General features: G+C 47.0%; 1 protein-coding gene across 4 annotated transcripts in view; it reads left to right on the top strand.

Annotated features, from left to right (window-relative positions):
- The window catches only part of ABCC9 (ATP binding cassette subfamily C member 9), an 843,291-nt gene that overhangs the window by 719,708 nt on the left and 100,167 nt on the right, over positions 1-23,416 (top strand). For all 4 annotated transcript variants that reach the window (XM_069228541.1, XM_069228540.1, XM_069228543.1 and 1 more), the window contains one exon: positions 10,797-10,927. In XM_069228541.1, coding sequence (XP_069084642.1) covers positions 10,797-10,927 — 131 coding nt within the window. The remainder of the gene's footprint in view (positions 1-10,796; positions 10,928-23,416) is intronic.

Here is a 23,416-nt window from a genome sequence, read left to right as displayed (position 1 = left end):
TTTGCAGGGTATTCTGTGGACTCCCCCGAATGTCTAGTTTCCAGAAATGTTTGGGCTTAGTATGTTTCTCTATATGGCCGCCGAACCCAGGACCAAAAACACAGGTGCCTGCCTTACAAAACCAGTTTGTTTTGCAATAGATAATTTTGATGTCTCCACAATACGATTTGGGCGGTGGAATTTGGGGCTGAACTAAATTGGGGAGCTCCCAAGAGAGCACTCTCTCTCTCCGCTTGCCGCCGCATTCACCTGCTCTCTGGTTTGGGCTAACCCACTATTACCCCGTTGCACAGACTGCTTGCGAAGGGACAGCAAGACTGTCCTCATCACCTCCCTCATAATTTACTGGAAGAGGACTCCTCCAACTGAAAAATCACTCCCAGAGTCTGCGCCATTGTCCTATCACTCAGATGCTGTCTCAGTATCTGATGTCTCAGTCTCTGATCCTATGTCAGAGCTGTCCTCTATAACCCGAGTGACGGCAGCAGTCATCCATCAAGATGCCATCTCTGCTATTGGCTAAACTGTTGCTCTAAAACACTAGCCTACGTAGACAGTCACAAAATCGATGGTGCGTGTGAGATACGTGCAATAGTAGAGGCAACCTTACCTGCGCTTCTTCCCTCAATCAGCACGTTATTTCAAGACACTCAAAAAACATCTTGTCACATACCATTCGTCACAGTCTTTGGCACCTCCTGCGCCCATTCCAACAATCATTATTGGAACTCCCACTCCCTCCTCCTCGGATTCCTTCATTACCACCCAGCAAAAGTGCCCTTCATCTCTCCATAGCCGTCCTCCACCCGCACATACATTTCATTTGTATTATAGCGCAGGTAATGGCTGACTTTACTAATGTACTCAGCTATTTACATAAAATACAGATTTGCTCTTTGCAGTAGGCATATAAACCTTCTGCGCTTCTTTATGGCACTAAAACTGCCACTAGACAAGTCTGACCCTTTTGTAGCAGAAACATAATCACAATACTTACTTGACTTTTTTATTGCTGCCTAAAAGCTACAGTTGAAAAGCGTCAGTTGAAGTATGTGCATTGCTTTGAAGACGCAAGCTGCAACTGCAAGACAACTGGTGGCAAATATATATATATATATATATATATATATATATATATATATATATATATAATTTACCAAAAGTATTCACTGCACTTCATGAAGTTTCAATAGTGCCTATTTATTGATGCCAAACTAACAACTATATCACTTTTATATGTGGGTCTGGTTTTCCTGGGGGCTGATCGCAGCCCCCAGGGAAACCACACACGTATTGACAAAAGTGATCTATATATATATATATGTTTATATATATATATAGACCTATCTCTATATATATATATCTATTTACATAGATATATCTATAGATAGATCTATATATATATATACATATATCTAAATATATCTATAGCTATATCCATGTAGAGATATATATATATATATATATATATATATATATATAGATCTATATTTTTTTTAGTTGTTGCATGGTTTCCTCAGGGGCCAAAATGGCCCCCAGGGAAACCCTACAACAACTAATAAAAATATTGCCCCCACAGGGGGTTGCCCTGCCCACGGGCGACCCCCTATCCATTTCTTTTTCTTTAAAAAAAAAAAAAAAAATTTGCCCCTAGGGGGGCGCCTACCTTTTTAAAAAAAAGAATATGCCCCGGGGAGGTGGGCCGTCCCGTTTTCCGAGGGGCCGACCCCCCCAAGTGAAATCCCTGGTGTCTAGTGGTGTTTCCTGGCCCCCAATCGCAGCTGTGCTGCGATCGGGGGCCAGGAAACACTTTCAGGAAGGCCTCGTACGAAAGGGGAGAGCCTCCCCTTTCTTACGAGGCCTTCCCGGACGTGGGGAAGGCTGTTTGTGGCTGTTTTCCCCATTGGAGCAGGAAGCGGCCACAAGGCCGCTTCCTTCTCCGATGGGGAAATCCACAAAGTGACGTCAGCACGCCTCGCGGCGTGCTGATGTCATAAAGGGGCGGGTGGGGGGCGGGGGAGACACGGAAGAGCTTCCGTGTCTTCCGGGGAACAATTTTTTTTAAAAAAATCGTCGGGTGCGATGCACCCGAGGATTTATTAACCCCCTCCCTGGTGTCGCCCACTGGTCGTGACCCTCACCAGGGAGGTAGTGCGGGCGTCGCCCAGTGGCCGATGCCCGCATCCAAGGGGTTAAAATAGATGCAAGAGCAACAATTGTACTGCAAAGAGAGGCGATCAAAGGAAAGGTCAAGCACTCAACCATACCTTTGCGATATTGGCAAGATCCATTCAGGGTCATAATCTCAAACCACTGGTAACAGTAATAAAGGCCAAATTACTACCTACTCTTTCCTATGGATCGAAAATAAGGATAGGTGCAGAGGCCAATCTGCTTGATAAAATCTTGATAAGATCCAAAAAACAACAATTCCGATTACCCAGATGGGCATTGCCTGCCCAAGAGAGGCTGGAGTTTTCATTAACAAAGCAGACACACGCCAGGCCTGTGGCATTCATCAAATGCTGCCATAACTTGCGGTCAGCTGCCGAAGGCACTTTAGTCTAGTCTGAGCAGTAAATAAATGTATTAAACTGCAAAGCTGGACAAACAATAAGGAAAAGGTGTGCAAGCAGTCGCATGGGTGGTTGGTGCTGAAATTGTTTGTCTTTCAAAGAGAGTCACCCCTCCTGGAAGCTACTTATCACCCGAAGATAAAACAGAGTTTATTGGCATTAAGATTCAGTTATATTCCAATATTAGATTTTCCTCCAAAATGGAGGGAAGACGACCAACGAGGGGATAAGAAGTGCCTCCTATCAGTGCTTAATTTGTGCTTGTTGTTTCCGGTGCTGAGCATCAGCACTTATTTTATAGGGCGGGCGCTTAGTCTTCTGCCTCAAGCATTTGCTGCGAGCAAAAGACACATATGCGGAAGACGGAGGACCGGAAAGACGAAAAAGCGTCACAAAGGAAGAAAGTAAAAAGCTGCAGGAGTGAGCTGACGGGGCAGGGAGAGGCTTTATCTGGATTGAAGAGGCCCGAGATGGCTTCAGGATTACGGCGCCTCAGCATTCCACGTTCACACATTTAATTGCAGCAGACGCGTGTTTTGGGCACCGGCACCTCTTTATTTACAAACTAAGCACTGCCTCCCATGTCACCAGGCAGATGAAACCCTACTGAAAGCCATATGTATTTGACCTGCCCTGGCTATTCAGTGAAGAGGTCTGCTGAAAAAATTATTCAGTAATCTAGAGATCAGGTCCAGGAGATCGGAGCTGATGGAGTCACTGGACCAAAGGAACACAATGTTGAACATTAGACTGATACATTTCCTGGACATTTTTAAATCTCTTGTTAAGGCCGATGTACAGTCCTAGGTGAGGTACATGAACGGCAAAGAAGGCCTTTGGAAAAGAACTCTTTTATGTGCCTACACCTGACGGGCTGCTGGGGACCATGCTGTTTTGCTGCTTCCTATCCCCAGGTCGAGCACTGGCTGACATTTTCCTATTTTGTCCTCCGGCTAAATATCAACACCCTTTACGTAAATTTGCTTACTGCTTAGGCTGCCTCCCAGCTTTACACATTATTGTTAGCTCTTCTGCACTTGATGATATATTTTATCCTGTTAGTTTGAAATCACTCTGGTGGTCATTCTGACCCTGGCGGTCTTTGACCGCCAGGGCGGAGGACCGCGGGAGCACCGCCGACAGGCCGGCGGTGCTCCAATGGGGATTCCGACCGCGGCGGTAAAGCCGCGGTCGGACCGGCACCACTGGCGGGGTCCCGCCAGTGTACCGCGGCCCCATTGAATCCTCCGCGGCGGCGCAGCTTGCTGCACCGCCGCGGGGATTCCGACCCCCCCTACCGCCATCCAGATCCCGGCGGTCGGACCGCCGAGATCCGGATGGCGGTAGGGGGGGTCGCGGGGCCCCTGGGGGCCCCTGCAGTGCCCATGCCACTGGCATGGGCATTGCAGGGGCCCCCGTAAGAGGGCCCTTACATGTATTTCACTGTCTGCTGCGCAGACAGTGAAATACGCGACGGGTGCAACTGCACCCGTCGCACAGCTTCCACTCCGCCGGCTCGATTCCGAGCCGGCTTCATCGTGGAAGCCTCTTTCCCGCTGGGCTGGCTGGCGGTCTGAAGGCGACCGCCCGCCAGCCCAGCGGGAAAGTCAGAATTACCGCCGCGGTCTTTCGACCGCGGAACGGTAACCTGACGGCGGGACTTTGGCGGGCGGCCTCCGCCGCCCGCCAAGGTCAGAATGAGGGCCTCTATCTGTCCCCATGGCCAAATATTAGGACTCATAATGTGAATTAGCAAAGTGTATAGGCTGTGTGCCACTTTAATAGAACAACATTGTCACCTTTGTAGTAAATGCCAAGCTGGGCTTCGCAGGTCAAACAAATCCTGTATTAAAGGGTGTTGTCCAAACGAGAAAACAAGCCCTTACAATTGCACTGTATGCGCTATTTGCACGTGCTGATATATTGGACCTACCTGTATGTGTCTGATAACATTAGCGTTAGCTAAATATTAGTTTCTTCAACACTGCTGAGGCTGCTGTTCAGATCTATACATCAATGTCAGCACTTTCGCACCTTATGTTATATCTAACCCGTCAGTCTGATTTTACCTCATCTGCCCTCCTGGCTAAATGTCAGCACCTCTTGCGTGGATCTGCACACCGCACAGGTTGTGTGCCAGTTTTATACAAAAACCTTAGCGCTTTCGCAGTGTAGGTTAAGTTGGTTAATTGCAGGTCCAGCAAACCCTGTGTTAACACGCGTTGTCCAAATGAGAAATAATGTCTGTATGATTGCACTGTATGCACGATTTGAATGTTCTGTTATATCAGAATTGACGTGTATTATTTTAGATCATTATTTATATGTTTTTGATTAGTGTGTTTTAATTGATGTTTATGGCTTTATTGAATAATAAACTAATATACTACCGATAACTGTGCTTCATTTTCTTTCAGTGAACAGACTGGGAAATTATTTTTGCACATGACACTTGCATTGTGTTTTCTCATGAAATGCATCATCCTATAGAATAATTTCTGCGTTTGAAAGTAACAAAATTGAGTCACGATTCCCAAATGCTTCTTTAGTTGCCATAATCAATACTTGATCTTAAAATGTATTATTTTCCATACCACCAGTTACACATATGTCAAACCTAAAATCTTATAATACATTACAGCTAACAGAATGTGTTTTAGTACCATCAAAACTGGATTCAGAGGACAAATCAACTGTCAGTGGTATTCGTTGTTGTGAAAAGCTCTCCTTGGAGGCTCTGTGTGTTTAATTCTGCAACTAGTGAAGGCTTTTACATATTAGTAAAGTAGTAAAGTAGTGTTATAGTGTATATTGACACTGTGTTTAGATAAGACTTCGGGCCCGATTGAATCTTTGGCGGATGGAGTAGCCACCATTGGCCTAGCGGAAGACTTTACATCCACCAGGCAATGACTACTCCGCCCTCCAAATTTATAAATGATGCCTAGCAGGTTGTAATTTATTAAGACATTGAAAGGAACTGTTGTCACATGCCTTTTACTGTATATTTCAGGGCTGTGCCAGAAGGATGCAGCCCTGTAACAAACAGTAATCTTGTTTATTTTCAAAAAGAAAATCCAGAAACAGGATTATCTTTTTGTAAAGAAAAAAGTAATGCTCCCCTAGCCCTGGGAGGCTTTCTTCATGGCGGGGTAGCATTAAATTGTTTTTACTGTTCCTTACTGCCAGGTTTTACCAGGTGCTAAGATACAGAAAAAAATGACTACATGTCCGCTCACCCATAGTGGGTGGCCATACATGTAGCCATTTCTCCAACTGCTTTTACTCCCCAGGGCCCTCAGAGAGGGATAAGTGTGGGGGAGTCAGAGTAGTGATTAACCTGAAGGTCCGCCCGCATCTAAATGCGGCGGGCGGACTCCATTCTTGGTGGTGAGGATACTCTGTCGCCATTGTAACATATCCTTACCACAAAGAATTAAACTGAGCCCTTGGTTTTCTTAGTTTGATCACAACATTTCACAGGTTCATAAACTAGATAAAACAAAATATCTTACAACTCCAGGTATCTGGTTCTTCTGCCAAATACCCTCTAAATTGCACTTGTCGCAGTTTGTGACAGAGCAATGAGATACTGTGTCAAGTAAGAAAGCCAGCATGGTTGTATTCAATGGTTGTGTGTATGTATGTGTGTGATCACTGATGTGAGTGGGGCTTCATTAGAAATTATTTCTGATCTAAGGCTGTAAGGCCCCTGACCTACAGCACTGCGGGTAGCTGCAAACAATTGCTGTGAATAAAACTGGACTCGAAACAGTGGTAAAGAGCAAAAATAGTTAAAAGTTGTCTTCCACAGTCTGGGTCTGCTAAAAAACTCAGCATAGTTATGTTGTGTTGCTCTAAATTGTGGTTTGACAAAGGTAGGAAATAAGCCAAATCAAGTCTGTTTTCATTTTGGCGAAAGGGGTCCCAAACAAACTCGGCAATGTTTTCCTGCAGCAGCAAAGGGGTCACAACTGGGACCCCTGGTGACTCCTAATTGATGTCTATGAGATAAAGAGGTGGCAGTAATTTTCTCTCGTATGTAGCTTGAATGCTCACCCTCCGCTTGAGAATATTCAACTTTTTTTCCATTCACAATCCCTACTTGAGAGAAAGAAGAGGCAATGGCTAGCTCGTGTGTGTAGCTCGAATCTTCCCCAATCTTTCATCTTTTTCTCTATCCTTTATATATAGTGGAGTTCAAACAGGATCCTGGATAGCCTAAAGCATTTGATTTCCAAGTATTGCAGCTTCTACTAGAATGGCCCTACGTCCTGCGATATTCAGATTGGGCAATCAGCTATAAAAGTACTCCTCACTCCATCCTTTTAAAACCTGGCTTGATCCACTTCTCTTTTGCAGTCCTACCATCACATCACTTTAAGAAGGACTCAGAGAATAGGAGTTTACTTGTGATTTATTGCAGTCTGCTATGGCATTCCTTGAGTAGCCTGGATTGTTATCATGGTCGACTCCCTCTGTAACCTCCAGCCACAGCCTGTTGAATTGGCTTCAACAATCCAGTTCCGAGTTTTGCCCAGTTCCGCAATGTTCCACCAAAGCAGTGATGGTGTCTGCTCCTGAGATCCACTCTAAACCTACCATCAACATGCTTTATCTTGTCCTGGTGTTGCCTTTACCTGCTTTATCACTCATCACAAGCAACCAATCCATCCCATATCATTCAAGTTCTAAGTTCTTCATGATTAAGGAAAGGAGGGCTCTGCAGAATACTTGAAGAGCTGTTGTGTGACAAGGGCTGGTGTCTCCACGATAACCAGTCTTCTGAAGGTAATCAGACATCATATGAAGTCTGCACTTTTTGCTGGAGCACCTAAGGCTCTGCTTAGTCCCTGAAAGCCTGCCTGCCTTGTTTTAGATGGAAGAAGAGTGTCCAGGATAAGAAGCCTAGGATTTTCCTGGCAATAGAAACACCCAGCAAAACCTCACTGCCAGGTGGAGGGAAGTCAGGAGTTGACCTGTGTCACGAGGGGTCGACTGCTTTCCATGGGCAGTGAACTGCACCAAGACATTCAACTAAAGAGCAACCTTGTGTCATCTGGCATCCATGCCATGTGTTAAGAGTATAGTGCACCGCTGCTTGATGATTAGGCTGCCACACATTAGGACCTGACGTCACCACTGATCCAAAAGCCCTCAACCATCCTGGGAGTCTGCAAATGCTGAAGGCAAGCACCCACTGGAGATCCAGCCTGAGGATTGCAACTGCTGAAATCAAGACTCTGTCTGTATCCAGTCCGGAATCCACACCTGTTGAAGACAAACACCCACAATGCAGGCTTTTTGTGCTAATCACCGCCCATTGACCCTTGTCATGAGCTTCCATGGTCCTGCATCATCGAAGTCACCATTGCTGCAGGAGCAGACTCGTGGAATGCACCCGGCAATGCCATAAAAGCCACGTCTTTACCTAGTTGCTAAAATGGGGCTCAGCAATAAAAGGATTGAGTGCCAGTCAATCAATGACTTCCTAAATGGGACTCTAGAAATTAGCAGGACTCCTAGAGTGGGGCGAGGGCACCACAGGTGTTACTGTATTCCTATTTGAATTGTGCAGTGTTTCATTTTGCTGTGAGATTAAAGTACTTTCTTGGGCTGGAAAATATGTTAGTGTGTGGGTTGAGTTGTGAGCTCATGTCCTCTGAGAGGTTTCTCTCAGAAATATGACTGATATATAACGTCTATCAAAGATATTTGCATTTAAATTTGAATGGGTTTAACACATGTTGATGACGTGCTTAACCAGCACTATGCAATTGTTTCTATTTTTAAAAGATCATCCAAATTATCAGATGGCACCATGACACTAGGATAAAACTTTTGCAGTTTTTGCCTTTGCATTTACAAATCATTATTTTCAGGTAGTTTGGTTTGAATTGCTTAATTGGACTAAACCAGAATTACTTATTCCAGTATGCACTGTTTTGTTGCATGAAACCAATGGGCAGAAAACGAGGGGCTATGATAACATTGAACCTTTTTTTAATCTTATATTTTGCCCTGGGGCATTCTCATGATTTTTTGCTAAGCAAGAGTACATAACTATAGATGGGTAAACAGCATCCCCATGTCTTGCAAAGGATCTAATCATCTTAATCACTGACCATCTCTTGGCGTAAATGTAACAGAGCAGAAGCAGTTGTGGAGTATGTGACAGCTCCATAGTGGGCCTTTCAAGTCACTGTGGGGGTGATTCTGACCCCGGCTGTCTTAGACCGCCGGGGCCAGGGTCGGCGGGAGCACCGCCGACAGGCCGGCGGTGCCCCGCAGGGCATTCTGACCGCGGCGGTAAAGCCGCGGTCAGACCGGCAACACTGGCGGTCTCCCGCCAGTGTACCGCTGCCCTGTTGAATCCTCCAAGGCGGCGCAGCTAGCTGCGCCGCCGAGGGGATTCCGACCCCCCCTACCGCCATCCAGTTCCCGGCGGTCCGCCCGCCGGGAACCGGATGGCGGTAGGGGGGGTCGCGGGGCCCCTGGGGGCCCCTGCAGTGCCCATGCCACTGGCATGGGCACTGCAGGGGCCCCCGTAAGAGGGCCCCTACAAGTATTTCACTGTCTGCTTGGCAGACAGTGAAATACGCGACGGGTGCAAATGCACCCGTCGCACCTTCCCACTCCGCCGGCTCGATTACGAGCCGGCATCCTCGTGGGAAGGTCGTTTTCCCCTGGGCTGGCGGGCGGCCATTTGGCGGCCGCCCGCCAGCCCAGGGGAAAACTTGAAATACCCGCCGCGGTCTTTTGACCGCGGCGCGGTATTTTGGGGGCGGAATTCTGGCGGGCGGCCTCCGCCGCCCGCCAGAATCAGAATCACCCCCTGTATCTTGACCCTTGGTAAAATGGAGTGCCATTCTGTGCCATGCCTTCCAAATTAACTTGGAAACATTCAAACATTCTCTTCATTGGCTATTGAGACGTCTAGACCCATGGGTTAGTGCTATTTGAGTGCAAATTGTATTTAAGCCAGTTTTAACATTAATTTGCATAAGGAGATGGGTGCCAATTGTGTTCACTAGTTCTTTTCAGTTCTACCAGGTGGTAAGCACATGTTGGAATCTGTGCTAGTCATAAAAATAATAAAGGCAAGCTATTTAGACAGCAGCTGAATTTTGTGTGGTATTTGTGTGCTATTTAGATGGCTACTAGCCAAATTGTGCTGTCTGCTATTTAGTCAGCCACCAGGTGAATAATGAAGTTTATTCGCTGCTTGCAAAGCTGCCGTTCAAACAGTACATAATGTCTGCTATTTAGCCAGCAACCAGGTAAATAGTGACATTTCTTTGCTATTTGTAAGGCTACCACCCTATCAAAGTCCTCTACTCTTGTAGATCTGGATGCGCACCAGGATGCAGCACATCGTGCAGGTATATATTTCAACCACTGAAAGAGGTGATGACATGAATACTCCATCCCCACCCAACAGGCAGAATTCAAGACCACATCTTGCCGTCCTGGGGTCAGATCTGGCTCATATTTGTATCTGCATGAAGGAGACCGGGTTTGACCTTTCATGTACCACCAATGACTGGCCATTTTAGACTCATAACCTGTAGTGGTACATGCGATCTGTTAAGATATGGTAAAACACTTCGAAAGCGAAAGAGTAACATCTAGCTGCCAGTGGTCGTCACAGGATTATGGTTTTATGCAGTAAAACCAGGTTTCTGACCAACTTGGAGAATCTGATTGGTATAATTTGCCCACAGCTACTTTCAGTCACCGAGCTCACACTTCCACATCTCAAATCAATGGCTTGTGCTCTCCCTACTCACTAGTTGTAGTTATGGATCTTTTGCAGGGCTCCTTCCCCCAATCTATGTGGTAGCTGCAGTCATAAGACATTTGTCGTGTGGTTCCGACCCTCATCTGCACCGCTGTGCTTATTAGTTTCACCAGTGACAGGTCTAAAGCAATATAGTGGTCGTGGTCAAACACTTGCATTTCTCATGCCCTTTGTTAAGTGAGCAAAATGTGTTCACTTTGTACTCTCTAAATCTAAATAAATAAATGCTTGTATGCTATCCTTCATTGGTGTAGCTCTCCTTACATTTTAGTACATTTTCTCCCTTTTCACTCGGACGGGAGCTACTGGTGCATACTGAAAAAGGTGCAAAACAGATATGCGACAAGGATCATAAGACTTGCCAAGTGTAATGCTGCAGACATGTGACTTATGTCTGACAACTTTATTTTTTATTTCAGACCTTTCACAGGTTCCTGAAGACTGGCCACAGAACGGTGAAATAAAAATCCACGATTTGTGCGTCCGTTATGAAAGTAACCTGAAGCCAGTCCTTAAGCATGTCAAGGCTTACATTAAACCGGGACAGAAGGTACAGTACACAATGGTATTCTGCTGCCGCCTTGCATACTGATGATATGGGTGTCTGACGAGCGTGTTAATTGTGGCATAGCAGATAAGTCCCGACACGTCATTTACCACTTCTTCGAACGGAGGGGCATGAAACTGGTGATGTGCCGATCTTGTCCCCCAAATGAATACGCAGCAGAAACATTATCAATTGTCTGTCAGAGCACGTGGAGGGCTCTTTCTCTCACCCTCTTTCCCTGCCCATAGCAAGTCAAACAGTCCTCTCAATGTGACTCAGCAATCATCTAGGTGCCGCCATTTCCTGCAAAGACACATCTAAACAGTGACCAAAAGCATCAGGGAGCGGAATCGAAAGTACATACCTAATATTTTCTCTGTAAATCCATACCGTGACCATCTGTGTTGTAACTTCTGGTAGATATTTAAATCTTTGCTAGTCCAGTTTAATTCAGAATTGTTTTTTAAACTGCCAAATTATTCGTTTTTAATCACACAATAGAGAAATATTTCCAAACTGTACATGAATGTCGTAGTTGTAGGCGATGTACATTGCCGTGCAGAGTAAAAAGTATCTGGCTACATTGATTTCCCATATAAACATCAAATATAAATATTGGTTGCCTTTATTTACATTAAGGAAAACATCGTTGATAGTTACTTACATCATTTGAGACAATACGTTGCAATACTATTCAAGTACCAGTAAAGCAACTCAGTGGATTCTAAAAGTAAATACTCTAAGCATACTACCATTGCTGAAACTTGATACCCGTCTTCAGTTTACACAGTGGATGGCAAGGCTCTCATTACCAGTGGCCACTTCACTGCTGGGGCTGGTGACAGTCACTGACAGCCCCTTTGCAATGACTGTCCTGCACTGCCCACGACCATCTTGTGGGCAGTAAAGCCCCCCTCCGCCCAGCACCCTCGAAATGCAATTTGAATTAATAGTTCACTTGACTGAAATAGTGAAGATTTTCTGTTCACCCTCTTGCCCCAGGCTGCGTGAGGTCTCATTTGAAACCTCACGACCACTGCGTGTGGGATGAAGTTGTGATCCTGCAGAAACGGTGCAACAGCTCTTTCTCACATGCTTAATCCCAACACAGAACATATTTCCCCTCCATCCCAGGTGAATAGCTCATTGAGCTCAGAGAATTGACCTGCACTATGTGTGCCAAGCTCATCCCCTGCCCCAAATCAGTTTCAGTTGAGAATTATGGAATGGATATTCATATTCATATCAATAACATAGACGCTTTTAATTCTCAGCTGTTAGGTAAACATAGAACTGCCAACAAACCCAGTATTTTATGGTGCTCCTGATAGTCAAGTGTAATCCAAAAATAAAGGAAATGCTTTAATTAGGACTCTGTAGCACCTCTTGCAGAAAACTGACAGTTTCAGACCAAGTATGCATGCACACACCTCCAAAAAGAATTGCTTTACAGTGGTTCTCTCTTTAGTCTTGAGCTGGATCAAAAACTCACTGCAGAGGTTATTGAGGCAAGCACAATGCCCTGTGCTTACCATGTGCAAAAAGGAAACAGTGAGAGGTCAACCATTCCCATGTATCATAAGTTTAGTGTCACTGATCACAAGATTTACACCTGCACATACACTAAGAAACTGCACTGGGTGGGACAAAGGAACTGTCCGGCAATGACATAACTGAACTTGTTCATGCTTTTCCTTCTGATTTGTTTTAATTTGTACATCTGAGGATCACAGTCAGTAAAAATATATTTCATAGCCTAATCTAGTTGTGTTTTTAGGAAGACCAACTAACACCTGCCCAAGGCTAAGCCATCAGAATATATTTTTTTCTCAAATTAGGAGAATCATACACATTCCAAAAACCAAATAGGCAATCCATTTTGCAAACATCAAGAGGAAGACAGCAACTGGATAGTGTTGGGTGCCCCCAACCCACTTAATATTTCTTGATAAACAAATGATTGTCTCATTTTTGTACCTAACTAATTTTGGCAAAAACCATGTTATAAGCAATGGTGGGGTGTTCAATAAGCACCTGTTTGAAATTTGCTAGGCTCCCTGTTGAAAAGGAGTTCAGGTCAAATCCAAGCAATAGTACTTTGTTGACATTGCAACAGGCCTTGTCATGCCTTCACGGTCCTTGAAGATATTGTTAGAGAAATGATCTCTAGGACAACTGAGTACCAAACTTCCATAGGTCGAGCAGGAATGACATTGGCCTCTGCCATAAAGCCAACCAACATTAAGCAAACAGCTGTTCAGAAGGTTCTTCGGGTTCCAGATAGTGGTAATTATGAAGACTGGATCCTACTGGAGAACTTCTGTTTGAAAAGTACATTTAGGGTTTCTAATGAAAATCCTTTACTCCTAAAACAAAATAGATTCAATATGTTGGTACTCATAGGAGAAAAATAAAACAATGTTTCTGTTATAGGAACTACACACATATTTTGCTTACTGGTACAATTACCAAGGACACTTCAGTGATCATTAAGAAAGACTAGAAACCAATCCTCGCAAATAGGTAAGAGAGCAGGAGAAGAGGTTTTAGTGACATTCAAGGAAGATACAGGCACAGCATCAAACAAATACCCCTTAACAAACTAAGGCCTTAAGGTTGCAACTGAAAGGAACTCAAAGGGAAAACAAATGTGAGTGAGTGCAAATCCCGGAAGACATACTTCAGCAGTGGATGAAATCCACAGCAATAGCACAAATTGCCAGGCACCCAGCAAATTACTGTGAACCTTTGTTTTCTTTTATAGATTTTTATTGTTTTATTCAAACAAGGGACAAACATTCAGCATACAACAGCTGAAATCAAGTCATCTGTGTGCATCGCACAAATTCAAAAGGAAGGAAGGGTATTCCTGTCTGTTTAGCGAGGGGCAGCATCTGTGCGGTAGCATCGCTATGTGCTAGTTCATGTATGTGTAGTAGATGGTATGGGGATGCACGATGAGCTACGGGTGATGAGTATGCCTTCAGGGGTCAGAAAACTAGGCAGAACAAGGGAAGCCGGACTTTACTATCTTTGAACATATTGGGCATGATCAGCACTTTGACGCAGATTGCACGTTGTTATTATGTAGTTTGCAGGGGTGTAGTTAGGGGGCACACTAGCTGGGGGCAGCTGTACTGGCCACAAGGGAAGGAGGGGTCCCCCAAGGGCTGAAGGGGGTCTACCCCTTTTATTGCATAGTAGGGGGTGTTGTCTGGGGGTCACGAAGGCAAGCAGAGAGACCTGCCTCTATAGGTGATATACCTCCTGGTGGCCTAGTATTGTCCCCGGGATGCTGTTTGAAGTGGGAGAAAATCATCGCCCAATGGTGTGAGATGGGGTGGCAATGGCGGCCTAGCACCTCCTTTCTACATAGGGCCTCCTTCTCCTCTGACCCCATTAGCCACAGCTCCTCTCCAGGCTTCCACTCAGGGTGAGACAGGTGATCGCCAGTGTAGTGTGATTGTGCTGACTGCTAGCAGGAGCGTCAATGCCCCGAAGTGGGATCACACTTTATGCATTTTCTTACATTAAAAATGCCTAGGGCACTGGCCTTCTATGTATTCAAGTCTTGTAGCTCCAACATTTCCTTCAGGGTATCATGTATTGTGGACCAGTAAGAGTGAATCATTGGGCATGCCCAGAGCATGTGCAGGAGGTCTGCTTCTTCTTGGGGACAGAGTGGGCATGTGAGGTGTGCCGTGGGGTAATATTTTTTTAGAGGGAATTACGGGAGACTTTCCTGTGGTGGGACAATGCCGTTTCCCATTTCCTGTCGCTCAGTTCCCTACCCAAATCTGTCTCCCATCACTGTCTAAGTGGGTCTGGGGTTACGCAGAAAAATCAAGCGTGGCTTTATATAGCCAGGTTATAAGGTGATGGCTGAGGCCCATAGTATATGTTTTTTCTATGATGGGGTGGTGCTGTGGTTCAGAATCTGTTTGTCCCCATAGTGCCTGCATGGTCGTGCATAGTTTGCAATGGGTGAGAAATTGCCCCAGCGATATATTATCTTTCACTGTGAGTAATTGGCCATCTAGGTATAGATCTCCCACTGTTGTAACGTTGATCGCTGTCCACTCCACTAAGTGGTGTGCTGTGTAGTAGCCTCGGGGTCAGGAAAGGCCCACCAGCAGGACATTAGGTGCATAGCACGGTCTACCTCAGGATAGCCTACGACATCGCAACATGCATGCGCGGACTACCAAGCCCTACAGGGACCAGGGTGAGTAGGATGCCAGCTTCGGGAATAGGAGGCTGCGAATGGTGACTGCGTTAAGAGGACCTTGGGGGCCTATAGCCTCACTATATAGCAACCAGCTGTCCATCGTGATAACCATTGGAGCTGGAATACCTCAATGGGGTACTACTGTTGCAGTTGGTTTGCCACAGGTTCCATTGCTAGAGCAAACAGGAGGGGGAACAGTGGGCAGCCCTGGTGCGTTGCCAGCAGGATAGGGGTTAGAAATGGGGTCTTTGGTTGGCCGTCAGGTTACCAACGCAAGGACCCTCACTCTAGTCAGGGTAAGTCACACACAATCCAAATCATCCTGAGCCCACCCTGTGGTAGCTTGGCACTGAGCAGTCAGGCTTAACTTAGAAGGCAATGTGTAAAGTATTTGTGCAATAAATCATGCAATAACACAGTATAAACACAACAAAAATACACCACACAGGTTTAGAAAAATATAGAATATTTATCTGATTAAATACAGGTCAAAACAATCAAGATTTGATAAGTACACGTTAAAATATCACTTTAGAAAATGATAAAAAGAGTCTTAATTTCTTAAAAAAGCAATTAGTGTCTCTTGCAAGCACAAAGTACCTGGTTTGCATATAAAATATCCGAAAGGGGCTGGAGAGGAGGAAATGCGTGGAAAACTGAGAGATGTGCGTCGGTTTCTCCTGGCGCACACCGACAACGCATTGATATTTTTCACCCAGCCAGGGCCTTGCGTCGATTTCCAGCTCACGGACTTGGATCCTCTTTGGGTTGCAGGGGCAATGCAGAGAAATCCTGGGTGTGCAGAACGAAGTCACAGGAGCTGCGTCGATCTGGTGGGCGAGGTGGGTAAATTTCTGTCACACTGCAGGTGCTGTGTCGATTCTTCTTGCAGGAAGTTAGACTACGTCATTCTGGGTTGGCTATGCGTCAATCAAGTGGGGCGTGCATCGAAGTTCCAGTTGCAACGCTGGTGCTGCGTCGATCTCCACTTGGGGATCCAGGCTGCATCGTTGCGGTTCACCGTGCGGTGATTTTCTCACTGCGATGCAGCTGTACGTTGTTTCTGGCAGGCTGTGCATCGGAATTTCACCGCACAAGGAGTTCTAAGCAGAGATGAAGTCTTTTTGGCCCTGAGACTTCAGAAAACAGGAGGCAAGCTCAATCTAAGCCCTTGGAGAGTACTTCTCAGCAGAGCCAGGGGATAGCAAGGCAGCAGGGCAACAACAGAGCATCAGTCCTTTTCAGTAAAGCAGTCAGGTGAGTCCTTTGGGCAGCCAGGCAGCTTCTCTTGGCAGATTGCAGGTTCTGGTTCAGAATTGCTTCCCCAGTGGTATCTTGTCCAGAAGTGTCTGGGTTTGTAGGGTTAGAGGCCCTGTTTAAATACCCAAATGTGCCTTTGAAGTGCGGGAGACTTCAAAGAGTGGCTTAGAAGTGCACAAGGTCCCCTTTCAGTTCCATCCTGTCTGCCAGGGTCCCAGTAGGGGGTTTGGCAGTCCATTGTGTAACGGCAGGCCACTGTCCTTTGACATGTAAGTGTCAGGCCCTCCAACCTCTCAGCCCAGGAAGACCCATTCAGCATGCAGATGTGTGCAGGTATGACTGAGCATTCTGTGTTTGGGATTGTCTGAGAGAAATGAACAAGGGAGCTGTCAACTAACCCAGCCAGACCTGGACTGTAAGGCACAGAAGGATTTAAATGCAGAGGAATGCTCACTTTCTACAAGTGGTATTTCTAGAATAGTAATCTAGTAATCTAGAATAGAAATATTAAATCCATCTTCACCAACAGGCAGGATTTTATATTACCATTCTGGCCATGTTAAATATGACCTGGTTACTCCTTTCAGATCAGAATCTACCACTCAAACAGTATATGATGGTAGCCCAAATGCTATCCTATGAAAGGAGCAGGCCTCACAGCAGTGTAAAACGAATTTAGGAGCTTTACACTACCAGGGCATACAGAATACACATATTCATGTCCTTCCTTTTAGCTACATTGCACCCTGCCCTATGGGCTACCTAGGGCCTACCTTAGGGGTGACCTATATGTAGGAAAAGGGGAGTTTAAGGCTTGGCAATTACTTTTAAATGCCAAGTAGAAGTGGCAGCGAAACTGCACACACAGGCCTTGCAGTGGCAGGCCTGAGACATTGTTAAGGGCTACTTATGTGGGTGGCACAACCAGTGCTGCAGGCCCACTAGTAGTATTTAATTTACAGGCCCTGGGCACATGTAGTGCACTTTGCTACGAACTTACAAGCAAATTAAATATGCCAATTGGGTATGAGACAATGTCACCATGTTTTAGGGAGAGAGCATATGCACTTCAGCACTGATTAGCAGTGGTAAAGTGTTGAGAGTCCTAAAGCCAGCAAAAATGAGGTCAGAAAAAGAGAAGGAGGAAGGCAAAAAGTTTGAGGGTGACCCTGCAGAAAGGCCATTTCCAACAATAGGGAATGAATTGGAGACTGGGTGACCCAACCTGACCCGGGAGGAAGGATTACTGTACAGGAGGCGGGTGGATGCCAGTAGGTGTTCCCCCACACCCATGCATGTCAGCACCTGAAATAAATAGTCCCATGAAAGGGTATTGAATACCTTCTCCACGTCCAGGATGAAGGCCACTGCATGCGGAAAGGAGTCGCAAAGCTGATGCTGAATTTGGTGGCAGCGGGGATGCACAGGATGGTTATTCATGACAAAAAGTCAGCGAAGGTCTGGGTAGGGGCTGCGGCTGGGGCCTTTTTACATTTGTGCATAATAGTGTGTGAATTCTTGCAGGATTGAGTCCTGGTCCCTCAGCATCCCCCAATTGAGAGTATATTTCTGTGATGGGTGTGTTGCTTGTTTCCTGCCGCATTAGCCAGGCAAGCAATCACCTGGCCCTGTCTACCTCCTGATGTACTGTCACTGCATGGGCCATGATGTTGAAACACCATAGGCATTCCAATTGAGTGGTGAGTGTTTCGTGTGCATGAATTCTCTGCGTGGTAGTATCAATCTGGGAGTCAGGGTACCTGTCCAATGCAACTAGTCGCATCTCCGCTTTGCCTGTCTCACGCTCCAGTGTTCTGCTGACACCTGTTCCCCGTGTGACAGGCTTGCAGGAGTCGCACTGTTTGGCACGGCTCCCTGCAGTGTTGTGATTTTCCAAGAAATATTGCTGTATGTGGGTGTCCAGTGCATGTCTCAAGGTGGGATCTTCCAACGCAATATGCCTAAGGTGCCAGACGGGGACAGGAGGCCATAGGGGCAACCAGGTGAGGTCTACCACATGAGCGGCATGATCTGACATAATTCTTCCTCAGTATTTGGCGTACATTGCCAAGGGGAGTAGAGCATGGGAATTCAGGAAGCGGTCCAGCCGGACATAAAGGTGGTGGGGCACGGAGTAGAATGAGTAAAGTTTCTCAGCTGGGTGCAATGCGCACCAGACATCTCTCAGAGACCAGTGCTCCACCCAGGTCTTGAGGTGCACCGCTTGGTGACAGGGTAGTGTGCAGGACAGGGGTGAGTGAGAGTGTCCAGAACACTGTTGTAGTCGCCCCCCCAAGAGCCATAGGAGATGTATCTTGTGAGCAAGATATTCCGACAGGTGATCCCAGAGGAGGTGTTGTTCCACATTGAGGGCATATATGCTTCCTATTAAGAGTGATTTCCCACTCAGCCTCCCCTCTAATAATACGAAGCGACCCTCTTTGTCGATAATGACCCCTGTTGCCTGAAATTTAGTCTGGGCCGTACCCATATCAGTGCCCTACATGCATATGCAGAATAGGTGGTGGCATGAATGATTCTGCGTCAATGGCAAAGGATCCTTGGTACTTCTTCCGTGGAGGTATGCGTCTCTTGCAATAATATAATATTGGCATTCTGGCACCAGAAGTAGGAGTAGACTGCATAGCACTTGTGTGCAGTATCTACGCCCCTTAAGTTAAGTGTAAGGACACAAACTGTCATTGGTGTGGTCATTGGGGTGATGTAGACCTGCTTGGGGGAGAGGGATGCTTACATCTAACTGCGTGTGCAAAATTGTGCATCTCTGCCTTATGAAAGGCTCAGTGTGCTGCCATCTGAATGGCAAAAGGTCATGCATTATAAGAAAGGAGGATGCTAAGGGAACGTTGAACAAGGGGAGCCCCTCACAACAGGTGAGGCGCCCAAACAGTAAATATATAGTGTCGGATATCAGAGTAGAGGGTGTGGTGGCTAGAGCTGTGGATGCGGGCTGCATTTGCATATCTGCTGGGGACATCTTCTGCGATGCGGGGCCAGCTAGGAAACCGGAGATTGCTACCAGCCTTGCATTGACTCCTTGGGCTATTCTGTTCAATTGTGTAGTTCATGGCGGGGCACCCCACTCAGTGTCAAGTGATGGGGGGATAGGCTCTCAATCTAGCATGCCATATGTCCATTGTAATCTTTTTGCATGTAAAATGGCTTCCCCCGGCCTCCATAAGTGTGGTTTCGTCTGTGCCACCTACGAGATGGGGTAGTTAATCAAAGGCGTTAAGCCCGATCCCTCTAATCAGTCTATCCACCATCTGTTGCATGACAACAGGCAGTGATGGTTGGGTCCTTTGAATCCTCATCTGTCACCATCCCCAGGGGGTTGCAGCAGTCAGCACTGCCTTTCTCTCTTTGATGATCTGTTTTATGGTCTGGAGAGGTGGCTGGGGCCCCTCGGGAGGTGGTCGCCCTCTTATGTATCCAACTCCGCCTCCAGTGACGAGAACGAGGGGACCCCCGAGCACTGCATACAGAGGTATCGCCATCTCGTCTGTCTAGCCATTGTGTCACCTCTGCAGGGTCTGTAAAGAAGTGTGTCTTGTTAACAATGATCCGTAGATGGGCTGGAAAGAGTAGTGAGTACTGAAGTCACAATTTTCAGAGATGGAGTTTAACTGCCACGAATGTAGAGCACTGTTGTTGAACTTGTTTGGTGTAGTCAGGAAATATCATCACTGTTTTGTCTTCAAGCCACAGCGATGCCATCTTTCTATCTGCCCGTAGGATAGTGTGCCTGTTCCAGTAGGGTAGGAGCTTAGCAAGCATGGGGTGCAGTGGTGACCCAGGGGCGGCCAGTGGGAGGGGACCCTATGTGCCCTCTCCAGTGTGTAGAAGGGTGTGAGGTCTGGAGTGAAGGAGCGGAACCAGTTTTCAAGAATCGCCAGAGGGTCCCTCTGCCCCTTCTGGCATCCCAATGAGCCTGATGTTACTCCTGTGGGAGCATCCCTCAGTGTCATCGGCTTGCATCTCCGGGTGCTGAACCTGACTGCAGAGGTCTCGTAGCTCTGATTGGTGTTCACTTTTTTGTGACCGTAATTCAGTGAGTGTCTTTTGCCCCTCAGAAACTTTACCAGCTTTCGGTGGTCGTATTGCAAAAAAGCCAAGCTCCAGGGCCAGTGTTCCCAACTGGGTTTCCATAGAGTGCCTAACTTGGGCTACGGCTACAACTACCTGGACCAGCTTATCAAACATCGTCGGGTCTTCTGCGTTGCACTGAGTCAGGGGTTCTGTGCTTACGGGTATGGGGTGTTGGATGCCGGGGTCTGTGGGGCCAGCAGGATATGGATGTTGTCTGCCCATTCTGGTGGCAAGTCCTGGCTGTTCCCCTCTGACTGTCTCCGGTGCCAGATATCTGCTGCTCCTAGCGCATTGAGTGGGGACTCAACTCAGCGCAACCCTCTAGTGAGCGAGTCCTGTTGGAATCAGGGGCTCCAGGGGTGCATGTGTCTCAGATCCACAACTTTTGTAATGGTAGGGAAGCTGCAATGCATCCCCTCCAGTACCATTCAACTCAGTTCAGTCATATTCTCCTACTGCCAAGGGGATTGTAATCAGATGGGATCCCCCTGGGTTCAACAAAGGTTCAATGGGGCCCCTGGGGTGTCCCCAGTCAGTACCCAGCAGGTGGGGGGCCCTCCTTCAAACATCCCCCGGCACCCACTCACTGTACCATCACCAGGGCCCCCTCAAGATGCACCTGGGCGGTCACGGTTGATCGCAAGTGCAGTCTCCTATCACCAAGCAACATGTCTTGTCTCACCATCTGCCCCAATTCTAGGTGCTCTCAGACGCAGTTTGGCATCATGCAGCCCGTGGGCCCTATGTAGGTCGCTTCCTGCCAGGCCAGGACGCACGCTTTGGTCCAGTCGATGGTCTCAGGTGGGGCCCCCCAGTCACTGTGCTGCTCCCGTTTCCACGCTCTGGGTGATCCCCTCACCTCGTAACTCCATGGCATGTGAATCACGACTGGGCCAGCATCTGTCGGCGAGGAGAATCGGCTCGGGACCTCCCAGGATGCGCTCCTGTTGGGGCGCCACCCCTGGCGGCCAGGTCTGAGGCGCGGCAGTGGTGAATGGGTGGCGATCACACAGGCTGCTCCTGGTTGCGTCGCTTGACCACCCAGTTCCTCCTGTTGGGTGGCCGGATGACAGTGCAGTCACTGGCCACGTTGGGGTCCTTGCCCCTGACTCTTTGGCTCATGGATCACAGCTACAGTTCTTCTGGTTGCACAGCAGGGTGCCCCCAGCCGGGCGGGCGCCCTCTGCCCTCGGGGGCATATGCAGGTAGGCCACACCCACCGGATGGCCCTGCAGAGGCGTGACCCACTCTTTCCTGGTTAGGACTGGCTCCCTATCTTCCCAGGGATCTTGGTGTGTTGCTGGCAAGTGAGTGTTGTCGCCCCAGACGAGGTATCACTTTACGGTTTTGCAGCCCTTGGCGGAGCTGCACTAAGATGCAGCCGCCATGCTGGCTTGCTTGGCCACGCCCCCAATGACCTTGCACCTTACTGTATTAAGTCAACACAGAAGGAAAGTTAGTAAACCATGATGCAGCTCGGACCCCAAGTGTGATGTGCTGATTTGGTCTTACAACAGGGTCGATGCATCCGTTTCTGCTTCCAGCAGGCAGGAGATGCATCAGTTTCACTGGTGTAAGTATCTGGGTCCACTCCCTGTGAACCAGGCACAGGAGCAGGGTCAGAGACTATGAGCCTGATTTATAGTTTGGAAAAGAGGTTACTCCATCAAAAATGTGATAGATAGCCCAACTGCCCTATTATTATCCCATACTATCCTATGGAGATCATAATATGGCGGACGACATGTCTGTCACATTTGTGAAAGAGTAACCCATCCGCAAACTCTAAATTAGGCCTTTGATATCCCTGAGTCTCTTCGCAATAGGAGGCAAGGCAACAAGCCCTTGGAGCTCCTTTAGGGTTCCAGCACAGCAAAAAAGCAGTCCTTCAAGATCAGCAGTCCAGCAGAGTATCAGTCCTTGATGCAGCACAGCAGTTCCCCTGACAGATTTCAGTTGGAGGTCCAGAAGTGTCTGATTTGGTGGGGAGAGAGACCCAGTACTTATACCCAGTTGTGCCTTTGAAGTGGAAGTGACTTCTTAGAAGGGTCTTTGAAGTGCATAAGGTCCTTTCTTCCCAGCCCTGGCTCCAGACTATCAGTAGAGGACAATCAACCTTTTGTGTGGGGACAGGTACTGCCTATTCAGGTGTGTGTCAGCCCCTCCCATCCTTTTTACCCAGGAAGAGCCATCAGAATGCAGATGAGTGTTCAGACACACCTAATCTTCCTGTGTTTGTCTAGAGGAAATGCACAAAGTGTAGCTGTCATCCATCCCAGAGGTGTATTGGAGACAGGATGTATGCACACAGAGATGTAAGAGCAGTGAAATGTCCATTTTCTAAAAGTGACATTTCTAAAATAGTAATGTTAAACCCGAGTTTACCCGTAAAGAGGATTTATAATTATTATTCCAATGATATGAAACATAACATAGCTATTCCTTCTCAATCAGGAATCAGCTTAAAAGTGCAAAAAGAAAATCCCAATGTTAACATATGGGAGGAGTAGGCCTCACAGTAGTGAAAAATGACTTTAGGTGTTCTTCACTACTAGGACATGCAAAACGTAAAAGTGCATGCCCTTCCATTTACTAACACAGCACCCCGCCCTATGGGCTACCTAGGACTACCTTAGGGGTGACTTATGTGTAATAAAGACAGAGTTTAGGACTTGGCAAATGGTTTTAAATGCCAAGTGTAAGTGGCAGTGAAGCTGCCCATGCAGGCTCTGAGGTGGCAGGCCTGACACATGTTTAAAGGGCTTCTTGTGTGGGTGGCACAGGTGTGCTGCAGGCCCACTAGTAGCATTTAATTTAAAGGCCCTTGGTAAATGGTATACCACTTTACAAGGGACTTACACGTAAACTAAATATGCCAGTTGTGCATACAGCAA

The sequence above is a fragment of the Pleurodeles waltl genome, chromosome 4_1 (genome assembly GCF_031143425.1).
Source record: "Pleurodeles waltl isolate 20211129_DDA chromosome 4_1, aPleWal1.hap1.20221129, whole genome shotgun sequence".
In the NCBI taxonomy this organism is placed as follows: Eukaryota; Metazoa; Chordata; class Amphibia; order Caudata; family Salamandridae; genus Pleurodeles; species Pleurodeles waltl.
This window is presented reverse-complemented; position numbering and strand designations above follow the sequence as displayed.